Here is a 19,279-nt window from a genome sequence, read left to right as displayed (position 1 = left end):
GAAGTAGGGTGGGAGACAAATAATGGAGGCCCCCAGATGTTATCGAAGAAGAAAGTTTATATACTCCCTTCATTCTAGAAAGGATGTGATCCTATGATTCAAATCTTATCTTAGAAAGAATGTAACCGTAGCTTAAGATCAGCTTTTAGTGGGGCCCACCTTTTAAAGAAACCATTGCATGCCTATAAAACTACAATAGCCTACCCATTCATCTAGTGGGTCAGAAGAAGACTTCTTGGAGGTGGAGGTGTTGAGCTCCTTTGCAGGCATACAGAAAAATATTCAAGAAGACTCTAGAATGAGTGATTACTTTTCAGTTCATGGGAGAACAATAGAGGGGTAATTGTGTAATTTTGCACCTACAAATAGGGGGCAAATGTGTAATTTTGCACCTACTCTAATCTCACCTTGAAAAGTGAGATTCACATACTTTTTGAGACGGAGGAAGTATGTTAATATTAGGTACATACCTGACCTTTTAGGATTGTACCATGTAGCTCCTTCCATGCTTTTCTAATAAAATATCTATACTCTAGATATTCCATCATCCTTATATGTTCTAGATATTTTGGCTATATTAAATTTACCTAGTTGTAGAATATTCATACTCCATCATGATTAAATATGTCAAGTAAGACTCACAAATAGTAATAGATTTTATAGAACCTTCAAAAGTGTGTGTTGCCATTTTTAATATGTACACAATGTATGGTTAGAGAATTATTAAAACGAAAAGGAATGTCTAAAATGACCCATTAAAATGTGAAAATAATCATCTAGCATACTGTGCAAACTGATTTGACGTAACAACTATACATTCTCCAATCTAGTTGTAGATTATCAAAAAAAGAAACAATTAATGATAGATGCAATATAACAATGATGTTGCTTAACAAAATCTGAATCAAATCAAATGTTAATGTCAAATGCGAGAAAGTTCTAATCGAATACAACTTTTGAAGGTTAACGAACATTATGGCTTATTGTGGAAACAAACTAGTTTAGCAATTTATCACTGATTATGATCCTTGGCCTATTAGTCCCGACGCTCACCTTGCCATGCCCAAACAATGTCTTTGAGCGCTGGTTTCATTTCCTGTTTAAACAAATTTTCATATTCTATCGTATCCCCATTGTTTTTCTTGATCTCTACAAGATGGAAAGAAGGTGTAACTTCAAAGATCTCTGCATCAATAGACAGTACACCTTTCCTTCCTTCATTTTCACCTTCCATTTTTAACACACCACCTTCTTTCTTCTTTACTGTAAGCTTTGAACAGGTGGCGACATCTTCTAGTTTTGAGATAATAGTTGAAGCTGGTTGACTAGATGTGAACCTTGTCTCTTTTCTTTTCTCAGAATCATCAAACAAGCCTGAAAGATTGAAGCCTTCTGAAAGAGAAATAATGTCAAAAGCATTAAGGTTAGTAACCTTTGTTACATCTTGTTTAACATTAGTTAGAGCTGAAACTTTCCCCTTTATCTCCATATTCTTCCGGATTAGCTTGTTGTCAATACCTTTTTTGAACCAAAAGCATTCCACTATTTTTGTAATTGGCATTCTAGTCCTTGGATTTGGATCAAGAATTCTTGACACTAACTTGCGTACATCAGATGGAAACCATGGTGGACATTTAAAATCTGCTTTTCCAATCTTTCTATACATCTCCATCAAATTTGAATCTTGGAAAGGGAGATATCCAGCCATAAGAACAAATAGAATCACACCACAAGACCATGTATCAACCTTTGCACCATCATATCCTTTTCGGCTGATAACCTCTGGCGCCACATATGCTGGAGTACCACAAGTTGTGTGTAGAAGACCATCATGGCGTCTTGATTCAGCAAGGGCACTCAATCCAAAATCAGAAATTTTTAGATTCCCATTCTCATCAACAAGCAGGTTTTCTGGCTTCAAATCACGATGGTAGACACCCCTACTATGACAAAAATCAACTGCACTAACCAATTGCTGAAAGTATTTCCTTGCAGGATCTTCTCTTAACTTCCCTTTAGCAATTTTGTTAAATAATTCACCACCCTTAACATATTCAAGCACAAAATATATCTTTGATTTAGTAGCCATGACTTCATAAAGTTGCACAATGTTTGGGTGCCTCACCAGTTTCATCACTGATATCTCTCGTTTGATCTGCTCCATTAGGCCAACCTTGAAAATTTTATCCTTGTCAATAACCTTGATAGCAACACTTTGAGAAGTCTCTATGTTCCTGGCATGGTATACCTTGGCAAAAGTACCTTGCCCCAATAATTTGCCAACCTCATACCTATGCATAAGAATGTTTCCATTTTTCTCTGTTTCCATCATAAGCACCTACTACCAAATGATTGCATCAAGTTGTAGGAAGACAAGTTGGTAATGAAAAACTTTAACCGTCTTCAGAATTTATATGACCTAGCATTGCCATATTTCTTCTGACATCGGAACCATCGCAATTAAGTTCTGCTATGCATCTAATGTGTGCTTGAAATCCTCGCTCATCAAGAATTAGTGATTTCAAATCAATTGGAGATATGTCTTCCTCATTACAACAGAAATCCTTTTCACGCAAACACATCTTTCTGCATTCCTTAAAATGGCCTCACAATACAGAACACAATGCTTATAGAGCTGCAAATAAATAGAACAAGCATAATTAATTTTATTCCTTTAAAAAACAATAATGAATAATTTTATAGTTTGCAGTAGAGAGATAATAATCTATCAAGAATTAATTTAAAAAGTTGCAGAAAGCATGACATGGATGGAATGGAAAATATATTAAAATGCAAAAAGAATTGTGCATTTAGATAAAAATGTTCATGCGCCTAAAAATACTATGTCCTAAAATACTACGGAAGACTCCATGCCACTGAGGTCTATGTTTCCTTCTTATTTTGGTTAAGGTACGTCAAGCATAGGATTAGAATATGTCGCCAGGTTCCAAGCCTATGAGACTTGTACCAATCCTTAATGGCTTAATGGCATGTGGGCATCTAAACTAATTCATCTTGATAGGCTTCACAAAAGCGGCAACAAATAGATTATCTACTATTGCCCAAAAACTAAGAAGACCGACTTAGACGACCTTTTTACAAGGAAGAAATATTATGGAGGGTGCAGTTATTTTACATGAAATGCTTCGTGAACTACACACAAAAAACAAAGACGGTGTGATATTTAAAATGGATTTTGAGAGAGCCTATGATAAAGTAAAATTGGAGTTTTCTACAACAAACATTAAGGATGAAGGGATTTTCTCAAAAGTGGTGCGAATGGGTACAAAATTTTACACAAAGAGGCATTGTAAATATTAAAGTTAATGACCAACTTGGGTCTTACTTCCAGACTAGAAAAGGTTTAAAGCAAGGTGATCTCATGTCTCCTATACTATCCAATATATTGGATGATATGTTGGCCATACTAAACCCTTCGAAATTTTTTGAGTCGTCTCTAAACTCTTTTCTTTATGTCATCTCGAACAAATTAACTTTTATTCCTTATTCTGATCTAATTCTATTGTTGAGACGGTTGAAAATCGTGTTTACTTGTTCCGGAATCCTTTATCTTTGATTTGTGAAATCCTTGGGTTTAGACATTACTTCGGGAACTGCTAGAGCAAAGGATGCAGGACAGATAGAAGGGGTTATTCCCCCATCTAATTCAAGATGGATTGTCCATTTTTCAGTATACTAATGACACAGTGATCTTCATGAGTCATGATGTTGAAAAAGCTGTTAATATGAAATTGTTGTTAAGCACTTTCAAGCAACTACCTGCTTAAAGATAAATTTCCACAAAACCAAAGTCTTTTGTTTTGGACAAGCTAAAGATCACGGAGAGTTTTATTGGCAACTGTTCGGCTATGCCATTGGTAAATATCCAATTCGCTACCTGGGTTTACCTATGCATTTTAGGAAACTATATTGTAAAGAGTGGAAGAGCATCGAAGAGAGAATTGAGAAGAGACATAGTGGATGGAATGGTAAACTGCTTATAATCTCCATACTATCTAGTTTACCGATGTTTATGATGTCTTTCTTAAACTGCCAAAAGGAGTGTTGGAAAAAATGATTGTTTTAGATCTCACTTATACTCGCAAAATGACCAGCACAAGAGGAAATACAGGTTAGTCAAATAGGAAGTTATGTGTCAGCCTAAGGATCAGGGAGGTCTAGATATTCAGAATCTAGAGATTCAAAATAAATGTTTGCATAGTAAGGGGTTGTTCAAGTTTTAAAATGAGGATGGGTTGTGGCAAGAGTTAGTAAAAAATAAGTATATTGAAAATAAGATCCTAAGAAGTTGTGAAAACAAACCAATGAATTTGCATTTTAGAAAAGCCTTATGAAGTTAGGACATTTTAATGTCAAAGATGGATCACAAACTAGAATTTGGGTTGATACTTGCTGGGTAACAAACCTCTCAAGGATAATTTCCTATGTTGTTTAATATTGTAAGAAGAAAACAAGACACTATAGCTACAACTATGACTTCCCTCATACTAAATATTTATTTTCTAATAAATTTGGTGGGTGCGAACTTAACAAACTAGTATTGAATTGTTGCTTCTTTATAATAGGTTAACTTACTAGGGGCAAGAGATGTGTTTGTATGGGGCTTAAAGGCCTCTCAGGGTCTTTACAATCAAGTCGATGTATGCTGCATTAATTTACAATGGGGTGTGAGTGTCGCAAGATGTTTGGCGAATGAAGCTTCCGATGAAACTAAAAGTTTTCATGTGGTATTTAAAAAGAAGAGTGATTCTTACCAAATATAACTTGGTTAGGAGAAATTGTAATGGAAACAAAAGTTGTTTCTAACCATTTCTTAGAGATAATTCACCATCTCTTTTTTTATTGTTTTATGCTAAATTTTTGTGGCTCTCTATACATATACTTTTTGGGATATCACCTCCTACGAATATAGATGATTTGTTTTATCATTGGTCTAAATTGGGTGACAAAAAGTATAATGCATTGTTATTAACAGCAGCTTCCGCACTTCTTTGGGCAATTTAGATAACAAGGAATGATGTGGTTTTTGACAAATACAAACCAAAATCTCTTTTGCAGGTACTATTCCGAGGAACGCACTAACTACATCAATGGACAAACTTGCAAAGGCATGAAGATCTTAAAGATCAAATGATCTGTGTGGCACAACACCTAGATACATCGACTTTAGAATTCTTTGGTTCCAAAGGTTGGCTATCGCAAAGACAAGTTGGTTATGTTTAGTCAAGAACTATTACTTGTTCTGCGAGTGGTTTTAAATTTTACTTTGGCCAAACAATGTGCCTGTGTTTGGAGTTGGTAGTAGTTAGCCTGATTCTATCCTTGGATAGATGAAACCAAATATTTTATCCTTTATCTAAAAAAAAAGTGGCTTGGAACTAGCTAGTAGACCGGAATAATGAACTGGGTTGTACCGTGGCTCATACCAATAGCTGGATGAAGTACATCACTGGATGCATAATTTCATTTAGAAAGTGTATACACCAAAAATTGACCAAAGTGAATAATGTGCTTTGCTATCATGTTTCTTTCGTTGAGACGTAGAAAGCATACTTGGATCATCTCATTTTGAGCCTCAAAGAATAAAACAGCTTTTCAAAGTGCTAAACTAGCCAAAACTGGCCTTGTTGGTTCCCAAAATTAGATTACACCATTACATTCCTCTTGTTGAGCTGATCAAATAACTTATATAAGGATTGCCCCATTTAGAATCCAAACAAATTAATTATGATTTTAGAAGATTTTTTGTCTAGAGGTACAGAAAACCCGCCAAGCTGATTCTGAGACAAGAAACGCCGGTTTTGGAACCGGCTAGGCCAACTTCTACATGGCAGTTCAGATCTAACTTGGGTTTGGATGTGTTTTTAAGGGGTTTTGACATCAAGAAGGATAAAACCGCCCCGTTACGTTCTTATAAATATAAGGGCCATGTTCAATTGATGTGGCCAATGCACAATTAACAAAAAAATCAATCCACTACCTCTATTTGCCCTTTTTTCCCATCTACTTCTTCTCTCGGTCTTCATCACCGCTGCATGGTTGGTGGATTGACAGTGATGACACCCTAGACTGACCAGGCCAGTGAGGACAGCACATAGCTGCCACACGCCTAGGTGTTCCTCCTGGACGTCAGAGGTTTCAGGTCTCAAGCATGCACGGAGCTAGCCGTGGGGCTAGGGGCTCCAGCTCCCTCCACCTCCTTCCACCTATGCCACGCTAGTGAAACCCTTGGTGCTCCCCTTCCAATTTTAATCATAGATACATAAAGTAGGGTGAGCTAAAACCTTTATTTTCTATGATGTTTTTTATGAATTTCATCGTTAATCAATGTTTTCAATAGACTACTTTAAGCTATTATATTTTTTCTATTATGAGAGGTTATAGTAGAGCTAAGTCGATTTAGCACTTTTGTTCAGCCCCCCTAATTTATTTTCTAGCTTCGTCCCTGAAGAGACCTCATCAGCATGTCTTGCATATCGTGCCTCTGACAAGGCTCCTCCGTTGACATGTTTACATATCACGCTTATCACTAGAGGCACCAGGTCCATGTGCGGACATACCGTAGGCGCCACACAACCTAAAAGTCAGCTTGGCCCTACATCGAGCAAAGTAGCTCCTTACTAGTATGATGGCCTAGTTAAGCGTCAGTAGATAGATTACCTGGCTCCGAGTAGGATATGAACAAGTGCACACAATAACTTAAAGGTAGTGATGTTGCATGAAAAATATATTTAGTCAAATTGTATATGTATTGGAAAGAACCTATAATGTAAATCGGAAGAAAATAAGACTAAACTAACTAACCGAGCTAGAAGGCTTGCATCCTGGGTCTAGCATAACTAAAACTAACTATACGTAACCCCTATGTAAGTATAGCCTATGGAGGAAGGCTAACAGAAGAAGTCGACATGAGTGCATTCATGCTTAGGCTCATCCCATCAACTCTTTGGACATATGCATGGACCACTAAATTTAGATGAAAAAACTAGTTCACTTGTAAATCTTTGGTTGTAAATCACGAGACAAATCTTTTCAACCTAATTAGTCCGTAGCCATAACTGATACAGTAACCCACAAGTGCTAATGTTGGATTAAGTTGACTTAAATTCATCTCGCAGTTTTCAGGCGAGCTATGTAATCTGTTTTTCTATTTGTATCAAAAACTCTTCCCAACACTGTACCGATATATCTAATTGACACCCAAATATTTTCATTTCGTATATTGAACAAGGCCTCACTTCTTTTGTTGACCTCTGCGACTTTCCTATTTATTTAGGGCATGTTTGATTAGTACTTCCGAGCGGCCCTGGATTGTGAGGTGTAGGCGTGACACGATTGGATGGCTGGGCGAGTCCCAGAACCTGGCTGGCGACATGGAAGCAGGCCCGCATAGACTGGTTCCAGCAAACAAATCTTGTTTTCGTTTCTCCGGAGACCGGTTCCTATATAGATGTGAAAGTGCACACACCTTGGGGCTGAACCGAGATTAAGTGAGCGCAACAGCGAGCTCGCGAATGGGAAACAAAACAACTAATGTGCACATCAGTTCGGTCCATAGGAGCAAGCCAGCAGGCTCCCCTAATCATCAAACCAATCAGGCCCTGGGCGTTGCGTCCACCAACTAATGTGCGCTGCTCCATATTTGTGGTTGTCACTAGTCAGCCATCATCATCATTATATGGTGTTGTGCTTGGTCCGCCTTGCTACAACCTGCGCGCGGTGGGGTTGTGTCACATGCCAATGTTGTGGTTCCGCAAGGCCTCTTATTAGGAGGTCTCTGACAATATAAGCTAACATTATCTCTAAGGCGGTAAATGTGGCGGAGAGAGAGGCAACAATATGTATATCATGTCATCAGAGAGATGAGCATCCTATAGCGTGCTGGACTATCTCTCTTGGTTTCACACTAATCTCTTGCTTTTTAATCTCTTGGGTTTACACTAATCTCTTGGATTTTGCACTGTTTATTAGTGACTAAAAATTGAGTGAGCTAGCTCTAAGTTAGACCATTGGGCACTATCACTAGCTCTTCTCCCTCGCTCATCACTGTAGGGTGTAACCCTAGTGGGATTTCTAGTCTTTGTTTTTTAGCCCCACCACCCCTAATCCTATCACCCAATGCTCATTCTATTTCTACATCACTAGATTGAGAACCACTACTACATAACTTGTTTTCACCAATGACATTTTTACAGTCAGTTTAAACAAATCCATTGGTAATGATTTTTTAGTAACAATCTGTAATACAAGCCATTGGTGCAAATGATTTTCACCAACAGTTCATATTATGAACTGGCCACCAATGATTCATTATACCAATCATCGATGTAAATGCCTTGACAACGGAGCAGTTCGTGCGCTCGTGCCTCTCTCCCCCACTGCTCCCACCCCATGTGTTTTCTTTAAGTGCTTGACATGCCCGGGCAACACATGGATCCATTACACCCTGTGCCACCTTCATTTTGTGTTCTATTATATCCTTGTCTCCTCTTCTCTCCTATGAAGAAATAAAATACCTCCCTCTCTCTCTCGTCCCGTCTAGACTCTTTCTGTCCTATTGATTCATAGTTGTGGCATCCCCACATGGTGCAGGCACAACACTAGTGAGCTAGCATGATGTTGGTGCACCCTAACTCGTGTGGCTTGGCACCCACGATGCCAACTTATACCTCCTCTATTTTGTGTTCTATCCCTCTCTCTCCTCTTCTCTCACATGAAGAAAAAATACCTCTCTCTCTTCGTCACGAGGCTCTCTGTGTCCGAGGAACGGACTAACTGCGTCAATGGGCAAACATGCAGTGGCATGAAGATCTTAAAGATCAAATGATCTCTATGGCATAACACCTAGATACATCGACTTTAGAATTGTTTGGTTCCAATGGTTGGCTATCGCAAAGACACGTTGGTTATGTGTAGTCAAGAACTTTTACTTGTTCTGTTTGTCCTGCGAGTGGTTTTAAGTTTTACTTTGGCCAAACAATGTGCCTGTGTTTGGAGTTGGTAATAGTTAGCCTGATTCTATCCTTGGATAGATGAAACCAAATATTTTATCCTTTATCTAAAAAAGAAGTGGCTTGGAACTAGCTAGTAGACCGCAATAATGAACTGGGTTGTACCGTGACTCAACCCAACAGCTGGATGAAGTACATCAATGGATGCATAATTTCATTTAGAAAGTGCAGACACCAAAAATTAACCAAAGTGAATAATGTGCTCTGCCATCATGTTTCTTTCATTGAGACGTAGAAAGCATACTTGGATCGTCTCATTTTGAGCCTCAACGAATAAAACAGCTTTTCAAAGTGCTAAACTAGCCAAAACTGGCCTTGCCGGTTCCCAAAATTGGATTACACCATTACATTCCTCTTGTTTAGCTGATCAAATAACTTATATAAGGATTGCCCCATTTAGAATCCAAACAAATTAATTATGATTTTAGAAGATTTTTTGCCGAGAGGTACAGAAAACCCGCCAAGCTGATTCTGAGACGAGAAACGCCGGTTTTGGAACCGGCTAGGCCAACTTCTACATGGCAGTTCAGATCTAACTTGGGTTTGGATGCGTTTTTAAGGGGTTTTGACATCGAGAAGGATAAAACCGCCCCGTTACGTTCTTATAAATATAAGGGCCATGGTCAATTGATGTTGCCAATGCACAATCGACAAAAAAAATCAATCCACTACCTCTATTTGCCCTCTTTTCCCATCTATCTCTTCTCTCGGTCTTCATCACTGCTGCATGGCTGGTGGATTGACAGTGATGACACCCTAGAGTGACCAGGCCAGTGAGGACAGCACATAGCTGCCACACGCCTACGGGTTCCTCTTGGACGTCAGAGGTTTCAGGTCTCAAGCATGCATGGAGCTAGCCGTGGGGCTAGGGGCTCCAGCTCCCTCCCCCCCCTTCCACCTCTGCCACGCTAGTGAAACCCTTGGTACTCCCCTTCCAATTTTAATCATAGATACATAAAGTAGGGTGAGCTAAAACCTTTATTTTCTATGATGTTTTTTATGAATTTCATCGTTAATCAATGTTTTCAATAGACTACTTTAAGCTATTATATTTTTTCTATTATGAGAGGTTATAGTAGAGCTAAGTCGATTTAGTACTTTTGTTCAGCCCCCCCCTAATTTATTTTCTAGCTTCGTCCCTGAAGAGACCTCATCAGCATGTCTTGCATATCGTGCTTCTGACAAGGCTCCTCCGTTGACATGTTTACATATCACGCTTATCACTAGTGGCACCAGGTCCATGTGCGGACATACTCTAGGCGCCACACAACCTAAAAGTCAGCTAGGCCCTACATCGAGCAAAGTAGCTCCTTACTAGTGCGATGGCCTAGTTAAGCGTCAGTAGATAGATTACCTGGCTCCGAGTAGGATATGAACAAGTGCACACAATAACTTAAAGGTAGTGATGTTGCATGAAAATTAAATTTAGTCAAATTGTACATGTATTGGAAAGAACCTATAATGTAAATCGGAAGAAAATAAGACTAAACTAACTAACCGAGGTAGAAGGCTTGCATCGTGGGTCTAGCATAACTAACACTAACTATACGTAACCCCTATGTAAGTATAGCCTATGGAGAAAGGCTAACAGAAGAAGTCGACATGAGTGCATTCATGCTCAGACTCATCCCATCAAATCTTTGGACATATGCATGGACCACTAAATTTAGATGAAAAAACTAGTTCACTTGTAAATCTTTGGTTGTAAATCACGAGACAAATCTTTTCAGCCTAATTAGTCCATGATTAGCCATAACTGATACAGTAACCCACAAGTGCTAATGTTGGATTAAGTAGACTTAAATTCGTCTCGCAGTTTTCTGGCGAGCTATGTAATCTGTTTTTCTATTTGTATCAAAAACTCCTCCCAATACCGTACCGACATATCTAATTGACACCCAAATATTTTCATTTCGTATATTGAACAAGGCCTCACTTCTTTTGATGACCTCTGTGACTTTCCTATTTATTTAGGGCATGTTTGGTTAGTACTTCCGAGCGGCCCTGGATTGTGAGGTGTAGGCGTGACGCGATTGGATGGCTGGGCTAGTCCCAGAACCTGGCTGGCGACATGGAAGCAGACCCGCATAGTCTGGTTCCAGCAAACAAATCTTGTTTTCGTTTCTCCGGAGCCTGGTTCCTATATAGGTGTGAAAGCGCACACACCTTGGGGCTGAACCGAGATTAAGTGAGCGCAACAGCGAGCTCGTGAATGGGAAACAAAACAACTAATGTGCACATCAGTTCGGTCCGTAGGAGCAAGCCAGCAGGCTCCCCTAATCATCAAACCAATCAGGCCCTGGGCGTTGCGTCCACCAACTAATGTGCGCTGCTCCATATTTGTGGTTGTCACTAGTCAGCCATCATCATCATTATATGGTGTTGTGCTTGGTCCGCCTTGTAACAACCTGCGCGCGGTGGGGTTATGTCACATGCCAATGTTGTGGTTCCGCAAGGCCTCTTATTAGGAGGTCTCTGACAATATAAGCTAACATTATCTCTAAGGCGGTAAATGTGGCGGAGAGAGAGAGGCAACAATATGTATATCATGTCATCAGAGAGATGAGCATCCTATAGCGTGCTGGACTATCTCTCTTGGTTTCACACTAATCTCTTGCTTTTTAATCTCTTGGGCTTACACTAATCTCTTGCATTTTGCACTGTTTATTAGTGACTAAAAATTGAGTGAGCTAGCTCTAAGTTAGACCATTGGGCACTATTACTAGCTCTTCTCCCTCGCTCATAACTGTAGGGTATAACCCTAGTGGGATTTCTAGTCTTTATTTTTTAGCCCCACCACCCCTAATCCTATCACCCAATGCTCATTCTATTTCTACATCACTAGATTGAGAAACACTACTACATAACTCGTTTTCACCAATGACATTTTTACAGTCAGTTTAAACAAATCCATTGGTAATGATTTTTTAGTAACAATATGTAATACAAGCCATTGGTGCAAATGATTTTCACCAACAGTTCATATTATGAACGGCCACCAATGATTCATTATACCAATCGTCGATGTAAATGCCTTGACAACGGAGCAGTTTGTGCGCTTGTGCCTCTTTCCCCCACTGCTTCCACCCCATGTGTTTTCTTTAAGTGCTTGACATGCCAGGGCAACACATGGATCCATTACACCCTGTGCCTCCTTTATTTTGTGTTATATTCTATCATTGTCTCATCTTCTCATGAAGAAATAAAATACCTCTCTCTCTCCCTTCCCCTCTAGTCTCTCTCTGTCCTATTGGTTCATAGTTGTGGCATCCCCACATGGTGCAGGCACAACACTAGTGTGCTAGCATGACGTAGGTGCACCCTAACTAGTGAGGCTTCACACCACGACGTCGACTTATACCTCCTCTATTTTGTTCTCTATCCCTCTCTCTCCTCTTCTCTCGCATGAAGAAAGAAAATACATCTCTCTTCCTCTCCAGGCTCTCTGTGTCCTAGTGATTCATAGTTGTGACATCCCCACATGGTGCAGGGGCAGCACTAGTGCCCTAGCACAATGTAGGTGCGCCCCAACCTAGTGTGGCTTGGCGCCATAGCACGGCGACAGCCCCCCTGCTCCACACCAAGCACCAATGGTCATCCCCTTCTCTGATCCGTGTCATCATCTCCGTCACTCTCTCTCTCTCTCTGCCCCTTCCGTCTCTCTCTCTCTCTGTCCTAGTGACTCGCAGCTGCACTTGCAGTGGCGGTGCCATAGCATGACACAATGTAGCCTGACCTAGCGTGGCTCGACTCCCTAGCACGGTGGTAGCCTCCCACCCCACACTAAGCAGCACTGGTCATCCTCCCCTGCTCCGATCGAAGTGTTGTCTTCTCCGTCACTGTCTTTCTCTCATATCTCTCTGGATCCTCTCACTTTCTCTCCCTCTCTCAGATCTAGCTAGGGCAGAGGTGCGTTGTAGTGTTAGGAGGTAGCACGTTGGGCAAGGAAACGATTAGGCTAGTGCAAGGAGATGGAAAATGGTGACGGCGGAGTGTAGCTGTTGCTGGCTGCCATATAACAAGCCGGAAGCGATCATCATTTTCACTGGCATCTTGAAAATCAGTATGAGGATTATTATCACTTCCCACTATCACCGTCAAGGCCTAAAATCATTGGTGATGAGGTGTTTGGAACTTGGGGTCATGAGATTTATGTAGTGTTTTAAGCATTATAGTTTTGATTTCCTGCATAATGTTGACAAAGAAGGGGTTGGAGACTGAAGTAGTTCTCCTAAAAAACTAAAAGGCCACGACAAATCTCCACCAGTATCTCTATTCTAAATACCATGACCATGTTCTGGGATCGTCCTTAACCAAACTATAGTAGGTTTAAAAAATTTATTAAAATATTAAAAATACTTATAATATCAAATTAGGACCATTAGGACTATTATTTTGTATACCTATTTGATGTCATAAGTGTTTATAGTTACCTGTATCAATTTAGTCAAATTTAAGATCGCTTGACTTACAATGATTTTTGAACATCAAAATTGCTCTTGGTACGGAGGAAGCATGAATGTTTCATCTCATTGTTGGAAATAGTCACATGGTTTTTCAAAGAGACCGTCGAAACAGACATGGCCTTAGCAAATGTGTTATTTTGCAATTCCATTAAAATAAAACAACTTTTTTGGTCGTCTTTTGGACCATCAATTTCTTTTAGGCCTTGTTCAGTTCCGAATTTTTTTGAGTTTTGGATACTGTAACACTTTCATTTTTATTTGATAATAATTGTCCAATTATGAACTAATTTGGCTCAAAATATTCATCTCACGATTTACAGGTATTTGTGTAATTATTTTTTGTTTTAGTCTATATTTAATAATTCATGCATGTGCCGCAAGATTCGATGTGACGGAAAATCTTGAAAAGTTTTTGGTTTTGGGGGTGAACTAAGAGCATGTCCAACGGTTTTGCATTTGAGGTTTGCATTCTTGTAATTTGCCAAAAATCGCAAAATGAGGTATCCAACAGTTTTGCATTTGGAGTTTGCATTTTGGACAACTTAGCAAATGAGAGAGCAAACTTGGCATAATTGCCAAGCCGCGGATGGCTTGGCAAATGCCCGATCGCAGGCGTCTCCCGGTCCCCCGCGCGATCCGGGCTTTTCTTCGCGTCATATATGCTCCATCGATCGCGACAGAAACCCCCCGGCCCTCCACGCGTCGCCGTCCGCAGCCGATCAAAGTCGCGAGGGACTCCATCGTGAGCACCGGTCCTTCACGCGCCGCTATCCGCTGTCGATCGCGACTGACTCCATCGCGCAGAAACTCCCTCCCCACGCGCCGCCATCCACTGCCGATCTGATTGGCGAGTGATTGGCGATAGAACTGGCGGCGCGGGTACCTGGGCGCGCGAAGAAGTCGACCGCGCGGGAAGGAACCGCAACCGTGCGCCACACGGAAAAAATCGCATCCGGGTCCACTTTGGGTAAATACCAAGTCAATTATGCAAAACCCTTAGAGATGACCTATTTTCAGACTTTACATTTTATTTTGGGAGTTTGCAAACAACAACAAATGTCAAATCAATTATACAAAACCCTTGGAGATGCTCTTAAAAAAGCCTTAGTCCGAAAAAGCTACCAGGGGTTTTTGCCCCCACAGTTTCCATTTAAAATAGCTGCTTCTAGGGTTGAACCGTGTCACCACGTTCACTAATTATGGAAGCAATATTCTTGGGTGGAAATGTCAGCATTTCGATATAATTATGACATTGATACTTGTATTTGCATATGGTTCTAATATGGATGCTAAAATGAACGTACGACTGTTAACCATATTCGTAAGGAACATTCACATGATAAAGGTATTTAAAAATTATTTATTTGCTGACTAATTAATGATATTTATTTTAAGTATATTATTATTGATGCATCCACGAAGCTATTTAAAAGCTACCTCTATGAAAATGACTAATGACTAATGAGATAAAATTAATATTCACATATATAAAATTTACTAGGTCTCATTCAATAAAATTTTTAAATAGTTTGCACTTGGTACACGCGAAAAAAACAGAGTCACGTTTTGTTTTTAAGTTCTCAGCATAGAAAAAAATAGCGGGCTATAGCGGCGCTATAGCTGCTGGACAGACCTGCCGCTAAGCTATTTGTATTTTTCCGCTATCACAACTTTTACCGCTATTACACGCTATAGTGCTCCTAAGTTGCATTTGCTATGATAAATTTCACCGCTATTACGCGCTATAGCGCTGCTATGATAATTTATCTCAGTCTGACTCTCAAAACTCCATCTTAGACTATTATCATTTATCAGCTACAACTAATTTGATATTTTGAACAATGAAGTTTTCATAAACCATGCTATAATGTCACATTAGTACTTAGTAATGTTACCAAGACTTATAAAAACATATTTTTATTCATCAAAATTCATATTTACCATGTCTTTTTTATCAATTACTCGTGTTTTTCATGCATTTTTTTGAAAACTCTATTTGTCATAGCGCCGCTATAGCTGCATAGCTGTTGAAAAAAAGTTGCCGCTATTTTCAATAGTCCGCTATTTTAAACTTTGGATCTCATACCCATAAACAGTTGTGTACGGTGGTGTGGTTGTGTTATGGTTGGCAATATATACAAAAGAACGAGGATGCCAGTGGCTGAGCATGATGCTAGACGCCAGCGGCACGCCAGCAGCCGGCGTATGTACGTTCGTGGTCACCACAGACTCTAGCTAGTCAAGTTGGTTAGTATCTTTAGGAGATTTGTTAGAAGAGTTTGTTAGAGTTCGGAGTCATGGTTAGCGTCTTGTAATCGTACTATAATACTCCTATCTTGGTTAATGAGAAGGATCAGCCAAGGATTGTGTCACATAGACACCCTTAGGCGCCCAACGTCTTCCACATTGTTCCCCTGCCTCTTGCGCCCAGATCAGATTGATCGCAGCCCCTACTCGCTGCCCACGACAGTGCTCGCGCCTCGCACAATCACCACCGTACGCCCTATGCAGCAAAGTCCAACGTCGTAATAGGTTGCCTCTCGGAAGGAGGCATGCATGTACCTTGTGTTTGTGTTTGTCATTGTTATTCTCTTTTCCTTCTTAAATGAATTCAGCAAATCTCTTGCGACCTTTTAGAAAAAAGAAAAAAACTCTTATAGAGTTATAACACCCTTAGAGAAGCAAGTTTTTGTCAGAAGGTTTACTCTCAATTTGAGAAAAGTGGGAGTTTAGTAGTGTACTATCCCTAGATTGTTTTTTTATTTGTATTGCTGATTTGGTATAAAACAAAGAAGTCTAGCTCTAGTCCCCCTCATATTATTTTTAATATAATGGTACACAGCTCTAGAGAATATTTGCACAACAAAGACAAAAGAAAATCTTAGTCTAATTGTATATGTCCTAAATTGGTTATTTGCAGGCAGAAATCTATTTTGTTTCACTATGAGAGACGATCCTGCCGATTAATTAAAAGGGTTCATTTATTTCTCTGGCTCCAGTGATTCAAATTTAAAATTCTTCAATCCACCATCTCATCAGGCTTTATGAGCTTTGTTAGCCATTCTAACCCATTTCATAAGTATACTAAAAAAAAAGCAATCCCACCATATTTCCAAAGGCATCAAACCACAATCAGCTCCGACCCATTTTCCCATGTTCACCGCAAGCTCTAATGAGACCAATATATAGCATATCTGAAAGAGTAAATTGCACGGCCGGTCGTTAAAGTATTACGTGGTTTTCATCCAGGTCCCCAAACTACGAAATCGCACGTCTGCTCCCTAACGTATTTAAGTGATTTCATCTAGGTCGCCGAACTACGAAGTCGCACGTCTAACTCCCTAATGTATTTAAGTGATCTCATCTAGGTCTAAAATACACATATAAGAGGGTTAGAAGCTGACATGATCATCCACATGAATATTATTTTAGCATGTGACCCCTGATTTAAGTCCACGCGTGCAGCCGCTGGCTCGCTCTTGCTCACCATCACAACGCCCGCGACATACGACCTGGTCATGTAGGTTACAATGACGGCTGGTTACGCGAGTGAGTGTAACACCGATGACCGCAGACCAAGCCCCTCCCCTCCCATGTCTACCTCACCCTGCTCGGCAGCGTAACCAGCCGCCATTGCCGCCTACATGACCAGGTCGTATGCCGCGGGAGCTGTGATGGTGAGCAGGGGAGAGCCGGCGGCCGCACGCCTGTGCTTAAATCAGAAGTCATGTGCTTAAATCATATCCATATGGATGACTATGTCAGCTTCTAACCCTCCTTATGTATATTTTGGACCTAGATGAGATCACTTAAATACATTAGGGAGTCAGACGTGCGATTTCGTAGTTTGAGGACCTAGATGAGATCACTTAAATACATTAGGGAGTCAGACGTGCGATTTCATAGTTTGAGAACATAGATGAAAACCACATAATACTTTAAGGACCGGCCCTGCAATTTACTCTATCTGAAATTACAAAACTTCACTGATAGCTCCACTGTCAGCTTGTCAAGTTTAGTCCAACTGTCACACTCTTAATCTCAGCAGAGTCTATTGTACAGTCAAGATAACTTATCACTCCGCATCTGTCGTTTACCTTGCTTTCTCCACAGTAATTTTCTTTCATCAATTAATTAAGAAATGTGCCACAAGATGGCAAACGTGTAACCAATGAAAGATATTTCTCCTACACGACGTATTCAGAAATCAGAAGCAGTCTAGCTTCAAAGCCGCCCACATTTGAATGTTCGTTTGAGCTTATCTGTCAAATCTACCAGCTATTTAGCAGTTCTCTATTTAGCAGTTCTCTCACAACAAATTAGCGAACAGTACTTTCAGCTATGGCTTATCAGCCAAGGCAAACTAGCTAGTTTCATCCCTAACTCTGAACTGGACGTACCTCCACACAATCCCAAACTGCCAATCACATTTATGTGTTTCATGGAGTAATTGTTTCAATAGCATTTTTGTGGATACCATTCTTTTAGCATTATGCTTGTTTTTTTTTGAACAAATAGCTTTATACTTGCAATAAACGAATACTTGTGCCACAAAAAAAATGCATACACAATGATGATAGGAAATCAAATAAGTGATGGCACTAATTTAACAGAATATTAGGAATCAGATATTATTGATCCTCGTCCTCCCCATGCAGCAAACAGAGCAAACAGATCAGCAACAAGATGGGTTCTACTACGAACCGGAACTTCGAATTTGAGGTGTCGCTGTATATGTAGAAAAAGAGAAAATAATGCAGAACAAAACAAGCAGGCAAGATCGATCGATTTCTCTTACCAGCAAAAACGAAGATCTTGCAGCACTCCACGCCTGTGGCGACAATGTTCCAGGAATGCAGAAGAAACGGAGGCCTCAGGAGGGGAGGTTGCAATGAGGAGGAGGCCTGGATCTGAACAGCCTGGCGTGTTCAGCGTGGATGGAGATGAGGAGCCCAGGAGAGGACGAATATGATGGTACCCGGGCTCGGGCTGTGCATGCAAGCGGCGAACCGAGCGCAATCTGAGGAGTTCTTGAGATGGATGAACAGGGGACTACGGGAAGGTGGGGCGGCGATGGCCTAAACTTGGGAGAGGTGGTCGACGGCACTTCTTTATGGTTGGCCCGGGCGCATTCGCAGCCTCAATTATCGTTGCTCGTTGGGGTAGTATAAATTATTTGTATAATAATTTGGGCAGTGTATAATTGCTGAATTATTTGCTATCCTCTCCTGCCATCTGAACAGCGCACGACGTCCATACATCATGCAGTTCACCAACCAGGGGCCAGGAGGCCTGTATCATGAAAAGAGTGTCAGGTTTTCTAGTATAGTATACTGTTTTTTTTTGACGATCCTAGTATAGTATACTGTGGTCCGCTCAAACTTACCAACACTAAGAGCAAGGTCAATAACAGAGCCAAGTATTTGGCTATAAACCAAGTGATTAGAGCCACCTTATACAGTAAGTTGTCTCATATTTATCTCTAAAACATCTTTTTTTTCGTATTCCTTCTCACAACACTTATTATTTAGACTCATCACTACATATGCATCCGTGCCCAGCTTGGTGCTTAGATGAGAGCCAAACTATCATCTATCTCCTCTCTTCTCTCCTCCATATTAGCATTAGCTTGGCTATAAGCCCATTATTGTACCTGCTCTTAGGCCTTGTTTGACCGAAAAAAATTCAGGACACTTGAAAGCCCTAGTTTGGTTTTAAATAATTGATCAAACCTATGTGTACTAACCTTTGTTATTACTCAATATAAAGATAGATTGGTAC

The 19,279-nt window shown here is 40.2% G+C and overlaps 1 protein-coding gene across 2 annotated transcripts; it reads right to left on the bottom strand.

Moving 5' to 3' along the window:
* LOC8061293 (CBL-interacting protein kinase 18) lies at positions 846–18,595 on the bottom strand. Of its 2 annotated transcripts, XM_021447181.1 has the most exons (3): positions 18,297–18,595; positions 1,519–2,635; positions 846–1,392 (listed from the first exon to the last, which is right to left on the bottom strand). In XM_021447181.1, exons 2-3 carry the CDS (start codon positions 2,330–2,332, stop codon positions 1,037–1,039), a joined length of 1,170 nt encoding a protein of 389 aa, XP_021302856.1. In that variant the 5' UTR covers positions 2,333–2,635; positions 18,297–18,595; the 3' UTR covers positions 846–1,036. The 2 variants fall into 2 exon arrangements, with proteins under 2 accessions (XP_021302856.1, XP_021302855.1); XM_021447180.1 differs by having other exon boundaries at positions 846–2,635.

Source organism: Sorghum bicolor, chromosome 9 (assembly GCF_000003195.3).
Source record: "Sorghum bicolor cultivar BTx623 chromosome 9, Sorghum_bicolor_NCBIv3, whole genome shotgun sequence".
Lineage (NCBI taxonomy): Eukaryota > Viridiplantae > Streptophyta > Magnoliopsida > Poales > Poaceae > Sorghum > Sorghum bicolor.
This window is presented reverse-complemented; position numbering and strand designations above follow the sequence as displayed.